Source organism: Dendrobates tinctorius, unplaced genomic scaffold (genome assembly GCF_039654945.1).
Source record: "Dendrobates tinctorius isolate UK_male_01 unplaced genomic scaffold, ASM3965494v1 ptg000240l, whole genome shotgun sequence".
Classification (NCBI taxonomy): Eukaryota; Metazoa; Chordata; class Amphibia; order Anura; family Dendrobatidae; genus Dendrobates; species Dendrobates tinctorius.
The window spans coordinates 1,403,326-1,415,638 of record NW_027361907.1 but is presented as its reverse complement, the minus strand read 5'-3'; the positions used below and the strand labels follow the sequence as shown (position 1 = coordinate 1,415,638).

Below are 12,313 nucleotides of genomic sequence, written 5' to 3'. Positions count from 1 at the left end.
TATGTAGCATGCATGTAGTATATATGTAGTATGTATGTAGCATGCATGTAGTATGTATGTAGCATGTAGTATATATGTAGCATGCAGCATGTATGTAGTATGTATGTAGTATATATGTAGTATGCATGTAGTATGTATGTAGTATGTATGTAGCATGCAGTATGTATGTAGCATGTATGTAGTATGTATGTAGTATATATGTAGTATGTATGTAGCATGCATGTAGTATGTATGTAGTATGTATGTAGCATGCAGTATGTAGCATGTATGTAGTATGTATGTAGTATGTATGTATGTAGTATGTATGTAGCATGCAGTATGTATGTAGCATGTATGTAGTATGTATGTAGTATGTATGTAGTATGTATGTAGTATGTATGTAGTATGTATGTATGTAGCATGCAGTATGTATGTAGCATGTATGTAGTATGTATGTAGTATATATGTAGCATGCATGTAGTATGTATGTAGCATGCATGTAGTATTTTTTTTTTTTTTTTAACATTTAACACATTAGCCGGATGATGGGACTACTACTGTCCCATCATTGGCTAATGTGTCAATCACTGTCATGGTAGCAGGCATCGCCCGATGGGACTTGTAGTCCTATCGGACGATGCTTGCACAGACCCCCGGACATCAGCACAGCCCCCCGGCAGGCCGGCACAGCCCCCCGGCAGGCCGGTACAGACCCCCACAGGGTGCACAGACCACCGGCAGGCCGGCACAGCCCCCCGGCAGGCCGGTACAGACCCCGGGCAGTCCACACAGCCCCCCGGCAGGCCGGCACAGCCCCCCGGCAGGCCGGCAGAGACCCCCGGAAGGCCCGAAATGACGGCGCATCATGATGCGCACACACCGCGCATCATGATGACGTCAGGCCGTCAATCAACTGAACTTCCGATTCCGATGCCGAATTCCGATATTGAAAAAATATCGGAAGTCGGTATCGGAATTCCGATACAGCAAGTATCGGCCGATACCCGATACTTGCGGTATCGGAATGCTCAACACTACTGATCAGTAATAAAAAAAAGCACAATACTAACATCACCATGTGTGGCATTATACACAGGAGATCTGTACTTATTATGCAGTGTCAGTGTAAAGGTAATACAATGATCATCGGTGACATTGTAAACAGGACCACTGCATATAGTATACAGTGTATAGTGTCAGTGTATAGGTAACACACTGACTCACCAGTGACACCTCTAGGTGAAGTCTTTCATCTTCAACCAGCACAGATCGCCGTCACTTCTTCCAGCCAGGGCTCGTCTCTGCAGGAAATAACACAGTTATCTAGAGCACTGCTTGCAGAACACATTACTTATTTTTTTCCCATCTTCTACACTACACCAAATGAAGAAAAAAGGCAACATATGGTTGCTCTGCACAGTAACAGGACCGCTCCCAATTAAAACAGTATAATCAAAAAATAAAATAAATACATCACTGCAGTAATAATATCCCTTAATTAGCCCCTATGGTAATATCCCCCATCCTGACTCCCGTGTGTCTCATTCCTGGCTTCAGCCATATGTTCTCCCATCCTGCCCTCATGAGTATCCATTCTGCCCCATATGATCTCCCCATCCTGCTCCATCTGTCCCATGATCCCCATGAACCTGCACCATCTGTGTCCATCCTGTCCCATGATCCTGCCCCACCTGTCCCATGATCCTGCCCCATGAACCTGCACTATCTGTCTCCATCCTGCTCCATGATCCTGCACCATCTGTCTCCATCCTGCCCCATGATCCTGCATCATCTGTCTCCATCCTGCCCCATGATCCTGCATCATCTGTCTCCATCCTGCCCCTTGATCCTGTATTATCTGTCTCCATCCTGCACCATGTCTCCATCCTGCCCCCTGTGTCTCCAATCCTGCCCCCTGTGTCTCCAACCCTGTGTCTCCAATCCTGGCCCCGTGTCTCCAATCCTGCCCCCTGTGTCTCCAATCCTGCCCCCTGTGTCTCCAATCCTGCCCCCTGTGTCTCCAATCCTGCTCTCTGTGTCTCCAATCCTGCCCACTGTGTCTCCAATCCTGCCCCCGTGTCTCCAATACTGCCCCCATATCTTTCATTCTGCCCCCTGTCTCCACTCTGCCCCCGGCAGGATGGACACATGTCTCCATCCTGCCGGCTTGCTGCTTTCAATAAAAAAACCCCTTTACCTTGCCATGCTCCTGCGGCAAGAGAGCTTCACTCCAGGCTGAAAGTGCGCACTCGCTGGCGAATTACAATGACATCAGACGCTGGCGACATGTGCGCTGACGTCATCTGCCAGCCTTTGATTGGCTGGCGGCTTTAACTATTGCCAGGCGGGCCTGGGTCCGCATGGCAATAGAGTGACTGAACCCTGCATCTCGGACGCAGGGTTCAGTTACTGCAGCGGCAGATTCGTGCCTCTGGGGCAGTGGGAGCCAATGGGCAGAAGTGATGGGACTCGATGTGGGCCCCCTCTGCTGATCAGGCCCCATACGCCAGTCAGAGCAGTATTGCCCTGATGGCAGCCCTGCATCTACGTCACACTGAGTGTCATCCATTCTAAATCAGCTTTACTACATCCCAGAGAAGATTTCCAGAGAAGATTTGGCACACTCGATGGGTTCTATGCCCTGACAGTGATCTCCATCATACTTTCTCATTCTTGATACATCATCACTGGAATTATGTGCACAGCACAACTTTTTAAGGTGACCCTATTATTTTATTAAAACAATACGTTCCATATTCTCTCCTTGTACTCTCCCTATAAGCGTATTTTATTTTGTTTGTTGGGTACCCATGCTGATTGCATTTAAACCTGGACCAGGTGCGTCACAGTCAACAGTAAGCTACTCAAACTCCCCACCAGTCTGAGGAATGTCTGCAGTCTCAGGGAGACAGATGAGCAGCACAGACTCCACAACAGACACACGCCAGTCTCAAGGCTGACCAGGTGTGATATGCTAATTGTCGAGATATTACCTGGGCTAATATATGTAATGCTGTATTCCATTACATTTAAAGATACATTAAAATACTCTGTTGAGTTTTTTACTTTCCCAAAGCCAGGCCTAGAAAATTGCTGGTATCAAGTTGATATAACCAAGATTCTATTATGGACAACTGAAAAAAAAGAGGAACACTGAGTCCAATCTACAGTACATAAAAGTTATAAGTTTATTAAGTACAAAAAAGACACATATTGGAACAGACACATAAAGTGATAATGTAAGGGAAATGAGGCGAGGGCAGTGATCAATAAACCCAGAGATGATACTGGCCAGATGCACTAGAATGTAAATAGCCCAAAAGCAGAAGGGAAACATTCATAAAGGTAAATCAGTAGAGGTGAGACACTCCAGCAGTAAAGGTGACATGTTGGGACAGTCAAGAGTATAGAGGGGTGAACAAGAGAGGAAACAAAATCATCGAAGTCCCAGCACAATGGCTAAACGTTCAATAACTGATCATAGTCAGTATTTTCCTCAAAAAGACAGTCATACAATGTCACAGCAAGTCAAAAAAGGGGCAGCCCTTGAGAAAGCAACTCTATTGCGAAACGCGCGTCGAGGACAGCTGGCCGGTGCACCTCGCCCTCTGCAGATATGGGTAACTATTGATACTTTTTAATTGCATTTACTTTATAGGTCCTTCCTAGCCATCACCAAAACCTGGCTTACCTCCTCTGACACAGCCTCTCCTGCTGCACTCTCATATGGTGGATTCCACCTTTCCCACACCCCCCGCACCAGCTGCAAGCATGGTGGAGGAGATGGTTTTCTCCTGTCAGATAACTGCTCCTTCACCCCAATCCCACTGCCGCCCTCTGTTACCCTCCCTTCCTTCGAGGTGCACTCTGTGCGCATCTACTCCCCCTCCAACCTCCAACTAGCTGTCATATACCGCCCTCCAGGTTCAGCCACCACCTTCTTTGACCACTTCACTACCTGGCTACTTCATTTCCTTTCCACTGATATCCCCACTATCATCTTGGGCGACTTCAACATCCCCATTGACACTTCCCTCTCAGCTGCCACTAAACTTCTATCTCTCACTTCCTCCTTCGGCCTCATTCAATGGTCTTCTGCAGCCACTCACAAAGATGGCCACACACTAGACCTCATCTTCACCCACCTCTGCTCCTTATCTAGCCTCTCTAACTCACCTCTTCCTCTCTCTGTCCACAACCTACTTAAATTCTCTTCCCTCTCCTCCTCAGGTCCACAATCCCCACCTCAAAAACTCACACACACACGCAGAAATCTTCAACACCTTGATCTACACTCACTGTCTGAATCCCTTCTCCCTCTTACAGACATAAGTTCCCTACACAATGTGGATGCTGCTGCCGCTCTATATAACACCACAATAGCTGTAGCTTTGGAATCAGTTGCCCCTCTCAAACATACCAAAACTTGCAAAATCAACAGACAGCCCTGGCACACCAGTCTGACCAAAGAACTGAGGCGGGCATCCAGGGCTGCTGAGTGGAGATGGAAAAAATCCCACTCCAATGAGGACTTCATCACATTCAGACAGTCCCTCACTACTTTCAAGGCCACACTCACTGCAGCAAACCAAACCTACTTCTCATCTCTCATATCCTCCCTGTCTCACAACCCTAAACAGTTATTCAACACCTTCAATTCTCTCCTCCGCCCCCCAGCACCTCCTCCCTCTCCACTCATCTCAGCTGAAGACTTTGCCTCATTTTTGAAGGAGAAGATTGATACCATCAGAGACAGTTTTGGTCAACAACCCCCAGTGCCCTTCCTCCTACCTGCCCTGCCCGCCTCCCCCAAAACCAACTTCTCCACCATTACAGAAGATCGACTCTCCACTCTACTCTCAAGACCACATCTCACTACCTGTGCCCTTGACCCGATCCCATCCCACTTCATCCCAAACCTCACCACAGTCTTCATCCCAACCGTAACCCATCTCTTCAACCTATCACTAATTTCCTATTACATGTGTTTGTCTGCCACCTTGTGGTAGTCATGGGAAATAGTCTGAATTTTCTTTGCCTAAGAGGACAAAAGCAACATTTCCAATGTTTCAGATATTTTCTTAAGCTGATATCTGCTACAACTGTTCTTTATGAACTATAAGAAACTACATGACCTTTAGACACTGAAAAATGGCAAGATATTACCAACTTCTCTATCATTACAGAAGATCAACTCTTCACTCTACTGTCAAGATCACATCTCACCACCTGTGCACTTGACCCGATCCCATCCCACTTCATCCCAAACCTCACCACAGTCTTCATCCCAACCCTAATCCATCTCTTCAACCTATCACTAACAACTGGTGTTTTCCCCTCAAGCTTTAAACATGCCTCAATCACACCTATCCTCAAAAAGCCCTCTCTTGACCCATCCTCTGTATCTAGCTATCGCCCTATATCACTTCTTCCCTATGCCTCAAAACTACTGGAGCAACACGTCCATCTTGAACTATCCTCCCACCTCTCTTCTTGCTCCCTCCTTGACCACTTGCAATCCGGCTTCCGGCCACACCACTCCACTGAAACTGCCCTAACTAAGGTCACCAATGACCTACTAGCCGCCAAGGCCAAGCGACACTACTCTGTCCTCCTCCTCCTGGACCTGTCCTCTGCCTTTGACACAGTGGACCATTCCCTATTACTACAGACCCTCTCATCTCTTGGTATCACAGACTTGGCCCTATCTTGGATTGTGTCATAACCTAGCAGACCGGACATTCAGCGTCTCCCATTCGCACACCACCTCCTCACCGCGCCCCCTATCCGTCGGAGTCCCACAAGGTTCAGTCCTAGGGCCCCTGCTCTTCTCCGTTTACACCTTCGGCCTCGGACAGCTCATAGAATCTCATGGCTTCAAGTATCATCTCTATGCTGATGACACACAGATCTACATCTCTGGACCAGATATCACCTCCCTACTAAACAGAATCCCTCAATGTCTGTCTGCTATTTCATCCTTCTTCTCCGCTAGATTTCTAAAACTTAATATAGACAAAACAGAATTAATCATCTTTCGCCCATCTCACGTGACACCCCCAACAGACCTATCCATTAAAGTAAACGGCTGCCCACTCTCTCCAGTCCCACAAGCGCGCTGCCTCGGGGTTATCCTTGACACTGATCTCTCTTTCAAACCACATATCCAAGCCTTTTCCGCTTCCTGCCGACTTCAGCTCAAAAATATTTCACGGATCTGCACATTCCTCAACCAAGAATCTGCAAAAAACCCTAGTCCATGCCCTCATCATCTCCCGCCTTGACTACTGCAACCTCCTGCTCTGTGGCCTCCCCTCTAACACTCTCGCACCCCTCCATTCTATTCTTAACTCTGCTGCCTGACTAACCCACCCGTCCCCCCCGCTATTCCCCGGCCTTTCCCCTCTGTCAATCCTGCACTGGCTCCCCATTACCCAAAGACTCCAGTTCCAAACCCTAACCATGACATACAAAGCCATCCACAACCTGAGTCCTCCGTACATCTGTGACCTAGTCTCCTGGTACTTACCTGTACGAAACCTTCGATCCCCACAAGATCTCCTTCTGTACTCCCCTCTTACCTCCTCTTCCCACAATTGCATACAAGATTTCTCCCGCGCATCCCCTATACTCTGGAACTCTCTACCACAACATATCAGACTCTCGCCTACCATGGAAACCTTCAAAAAGAACTTGAAGACCTACCTCTTCCATCAAGCCTACAACTTGCAGTAACCACCGATCCACCAAACCGCTGCACGACCAGCTCTACCCTCGCCTACTGTATCCTTACCCATCCCATTGTAGATTGTGAGCCCTCGCGGCCAGGGTCCTCTCTCATCCTGTATCAGTTGTGACATGTATTGTTTAAGATTACTGTACTTGTATGTATTATGTATACCCCTCCTCACATGTAAAGCGCCATGGTATAAATGGCGCTATAATAATAAATAATAATAATAATAATAATAATAGGTCCTGGATAAACCCATGCATCTATCCTCTGACATTCCTTATTGACTTTGCTATATGATCTCTTTTATGACCTGCTGTAACATTGTTTGTCCGGGGTGTGGATGACTGTCTTTTTAAGGAAAATACTGACTATGGTCAGTTATTGAATGTTTAGCCATTGTTGCTGGGACTTTGATGATTTTTTTTCCCTCTCTTGTTTAGCCCCCTGCACTCTTGATTGTCCCAACATGTCACTTTTACTGCTCCATCAGAATTCTGTACAGCTGGAGTGTCTCACCTCAACTGATTTACCTTTATGAATTTTTCCCTTCTGCTTTTGGGATATTTACATTCTAGTACAGTTTCATCTCTGGGTTTAATGATCATTGCACTCCCCTCATTTCCCTTACATTATCATTTTATGTGTCTGTTCCAATATGTGTCTTTTTTTGTACTTAATAAACTTATACCTTTTATGTAGCTTGGACTCAGTTTTCCTCCTTTGTTTCTATTATCCTTTCAATGAGTCATTCCTACAGCTTATTTTTGGGTCTTATCAGCAAATTTCATGCATAATTATTTATAATGTGTAAATGGAGAATCTTTTTCTTATTATGGACAACTGTATGCTGCTTGCTCTGGGGTTGTCCCATGCAGAAACTGTTACATACTTACACTTGGAAAATAGGACAGCAAATGTAGTTTACCCAAGAGTGCTGTCACAACTCTGTTGTCGGTCATTCTGGAGCCAGGGGTTTCTTCACTGTCCCTAGTGCTTGGGGTGCCCTAGCTATCACTGCTCCGATTACTACTAATGGTGAATATGCTGTGGCCACTTACATTGCTGAGCTCCTGAATCTACCCTTAATCTATTCCCTCCCCCACCAAGGGAAGTGGATAGTAGTAGTGCATGGAACCAGCCAAAGCAGACTAACAAGGGAATAAGTACAGAGATAAAGGAAAATGCCAATCACACTAACATGCACTCACAAACAACAGAGTGGAACAGTGGAGAGTGAAGGAAGGAAATAAACAAATAGAACAGAATGAGGAAATGCACACAATTGAACAAACAAGCAATGTTTGGCCACTGCGGATCCGCAGCAGTTTTTGCTGCGGTGTACAGTAGCATTCTAACCTATGGAAAAAAAACCGCTGTGCAGACGCTGCAGAATTTTCCGCGCGGGTTTGCTGCGGTTTCAAAACCACAGAAGAATTGACATGTCAATTTTTTCTGCGGATTCCGCTGCGGTTTGCCATCTCCTCCATTGTGGAGATGAAAAACCGCAGGCTAATCCGCAGGTAAAACCGCAGGTCTTTTGACCTGCAGATTTTCCTGCGGATTTTACAAAATCCGCGCTGCCAAATCCGCAGAGCATTCTGCAGTGTGTGCACATACCCTTAGAATTTTAAGAAATTAGAATGTTTTGTGCCTTTTCATTACTAATGTGACACAATAATCAAAATAGTTGATCTGTTTAAGTATTTTATGTTTTTTTATAATTAAATAATTAAAAAATACATAATCTCTTAGAATATTTATTTTTTACTTTGCAGCAAAAGGTTTAATTTATTGGATATGTTGCCTTCATATCACTAGCAAACAAAATTTTTAACCACAAACACAAACAACAAATAGTTAAACAAAAAAAATCCATGTGAAGCCAGGTAATTTTGCTAATATATAATATTAAATATGATATATAATTAATTATTTATATATAATATCTTATATAATTATTTTTTAAAAACACCTTTTTTGGCCGCACTGTATTAGCTTATTTCAATTACTTCCAGTTAAATCTCATTACAAGAGAAAGCAATTCAAGGAAATACTTAATACTGTGAGAAATGAAATTCAGGGAAAAATAAGCATTTCCTAGAAAATCTAGACACTTGGGAACCGCTCTAATCTAATGCATTCATCTAGCAACAAAGGGAACGAGTAAGGAAATGTATGAACTTCATCCAATGCAAATGAGTTGACTTAAGATTACCTGCCATCCTTGCTGCTTGCATTGCTCTAGAACATGTCGACATTTCTCTTCAGGTGATGCTTTATGCTTTTGTCTTGTTAAGATTTCTGTTAAGTGCTTATACCTGAAGTTGAGATAAAGGAATAATGGTGTATAAAAAGATGTTTCAGCAGAGAGATACCAAATGAAAATGTCTCCTGTGACTTGCCATCATATATTCTACATACAGATTGTGATATTTATGGATACATGTTATTTACATACAATTAGTGCGATATTATGTAGCAGTGGTTTGTACCACATGGCTGTGCAGTCCGCAGAAATATTGCCATATGCAGATAAGCAACTGCAAAATGCTCCTGACTAATTCTCAGTAACTCATTTTTGCATGTTTAAAGCCTTCTGAAAATTAGAGCATAGAAAAATATTATGTGCTTTACACACTTGTAAGTTGTACAGGTTTAGGTATGCATTCACAGGGGGCTTTGTCTTCTAGGTTGAAGGTTCACATTGTGCCTGCATGGGATTCATTTATTCCCCTTATTTAAAGATAGTGTATACCCATACGTCAGTTAGTAGTGATGAGCGAACACTAGAGTTGAGCGACTTTTGTTTTTTTAGGGTCGCGTTTCGTTTCGTGAAACCCGAGTTTTCCAAAAGTCGGGTCGAGCAAGATCGTCCGATTATAGGGAAAAGTCGGGGTCGTCCCGAAACACGAAACCCAATGTAAGTCAATGGGGAATAAAAGTCGGCAGTGAGAGGAGGACAGGAAACACACCAACAGTGCCCATTTGAATGCCAAAAGCATCAATTCTTCTTACTTAAGCTTGTCAACCTTAATTAACTTCATAATACAAGTTACGCACTGAAAAATGGGGGTTATTTGGCTACAGACTGTGGGGGGGAGGGCTGGCTCCAGGTTTTCATGTGCCCTGGGCGAAAGAGCGCCCCTTTAACACATACCACAACTCATCATGCTCCGATACGGCAGAGAAATAGCGGTATAGTACAATGAAAAATACTTCACTTTTTACATCTCATAATAACAGGGTCTGTACCACAGGACTGGCGTATAGCAAATGTGGTGCCAATATTCAAAAAGGGGACAAAAACTGAACTTGGAAATTATAAGCCAGTAAGTTTAACCTCAACTGTGGGTAAAATCCTGGAGGGTTTTCTAAGAGATACTATACTGGAGTATCTGGAGAAGAATAACCTTATGACCCAATATCAACATGGGTTTACAAGAGACCGTTCCTGTCAGACTAATCTGATAAGCTTTTATGAAGAGGTAAGTTCCGGACTGGACCAAGGGAATGCAGTGGACGTGGTGTACATGGACTTTTCAAAAGCTTTTGATACGGTGCCACACAAAAGGTTGATACATAAAATGAGAACAATGGGGATAGGGGAAAATATGTGTAGGTGGGTTAAGAGCTGGCTCAGGGATAGGAAACAAAGGGTGGTTATTAATGGAGCACACTCGGACTGGGTCACGGTTAGCAGTGGGGTACCACAGGGGTCAGTTTTGGGCCCGCTTCTTTTTAACATATTTATTAATGACCTTGTAGGGGGCATAGAGAGTAGAATTTCAATATTTGCAGATGACACTAAACTCTGCAGGGTAATTAATACAGAGGAGGACAATTTTATATTACAGGAGGATTTATGTAAACTAGAAGCTTGGGCTGATAAATGGCAAATGAGCTTTAATGGGGATAAATGTAAGGTCATGCACTTGGGTAGAACGAACAAGTTGTATAATTATGTGCTTAATTGTAAAACACTGGGCAAAACAGTCACTGAAAAAGACCTGGGTGTATGGGTGGACGACAAACTCACATTTAGTGGCCAGAGTCAAGCAGCTGCTGCAAAGGCAAATTAAATAATGGGATGCATTAAAAGAGGCATAGATGCTCATGAGGAGAACATAATTTTACCTCTATATAAGTCACTAGTGCGACCACACTTAGAATACTGTGTACAGTTCTGGTCTCCGGTGTATAAGAAAGACATAGCTGAACTGTAGCGGGTGCAGAGAAGAGCGACCAAGGTTATTAGGGAACTAGGGGGTCTGCAATACCAAGACAGGTTATTACACTTGGGGTTATTTAGTTTGGAGAATCAAAGGCTTAGGGGTGATCTTATTACAATGTATAAATATATGTGGGGACAATACAAAGACCTTTCTAATGATCTTTTTACTCTTAGACCTGTGACGGGGACAAGGGGGCATCCTCTACGTCTGGAGGAAAGAAGGTTTAAGCATACTCACAGACACGGATTCTTTACTGTAAGAGCAGTGAGACTATGGAACTCTCTGCCATATGATGTTGTAATGAGTGATTCACTACTAAAATTTAAGAAGGGACTGGATGCCTTTCTTGAAAAGTATATTTCTTACAGGGTATATACACTAGTCTCCTTAATATTGCGTTGATCCAGGGAGCTAGTCTGATTGCCATATGTGGAGTCGGGAAGGAATTTTTTTCCCCAATGTGAAGCTTACTGTTGCCACATGGGGTTTTTTTGCCTTCCTCTGGATCAACATGTTAGGGCAAGTTAGGATAGGATATGGGTTGAACTAGATGGACTTAAAGTCTCCCTTCAACCTTAATAACTATGTTACTATGTTACTATATTACTATGAGGCCCATCTATTTCTCCATACAGAATCATTGGTCCCATATAATGTTTGAAACAGTATATGATGAGCTCCACATAATGCTACAGTATATGTTGGTCCCCATGGATGAAGCTCCACTGTCTTATGGGCCCAAATAATGCTCCAAACATAATGGGCCCCATTTCTAATGCTCTAGTGTATAATGGGCCCTGTAAATGCTGCTCCAGTGTCTGATGTCCACCTTTGGAATGTTCCAGTGTATGGTGGGCCCCATCTATCATTCTCCAGAGTATAGTGCTCCCCAAAAATTGCTGTCCCAACATTGAAAACAATCAAATAAGTCTCCTCGCTAGGGAATCCCTGTACTTGTCTGGACTCCTCGTCGTCCCCATCTTCCATCTCACTGCACAGTATTTCAACTTTGCAAGTGCTGTGATCCTGAGCAAGCAGGGGGGGCCCACTCGTTGGCGACGGCACTGGCACAGGGCCCCTGATAGTACGGTGGTGTGTCTGAAGGCGGGTGGGCCGAACCTGCACTTTCATCTGCAGCTTCCTCTTTGTCACCGTGTAAGATGGAACTGTATATGGGAAGGGTAACCTGAGTTTCATCAGGGTCAGATTCAGGCCGTGAAGCGTGCGAGGGGAATGTAGTGGTCTGGGTCAATGTACCAGCAGATTCATCGAGCAGTGGCTGGGCATCAGTGCACTTGTGTTGCCCCCAGGATTACGGTCGCCACAGTGGCATTACCTTCTTCCTAGGGAGTGTGATGTCATGCTT

At 44.4% G+C, this 12,313-nt stretch overlaps 1 protein-coding gene across 5 annotated transcripts in view; it reads right to left on the bottom strand.

Annotated features, from left to right (window-relative positions):
- MYO16 (myosin XVI) overlaps positions 1-12,313 on the bottom strand; it is a 783,767-nt gene that overhangs the window by 114,944 nt on the left and 656,510 nt on the right. For all 5 annotated transcript variants that reach the window (XR_012222718.1, XM_073556817.1, XM_073556818.1 and 2 more), the window contains exon 28: positions 8,931-9,033. Coding sequence is in view for 4 of the 5 variants with exons in the window: in XM_073556817.1 (XP_073412918.1) it covers positions 8,931-9,033 (103 nt within the window). In the remaining variant the exon portion in view is untranslated. The remainder of the gene's footprint in view (positions 1-8,930; positions 9,034-12,313) is intronic.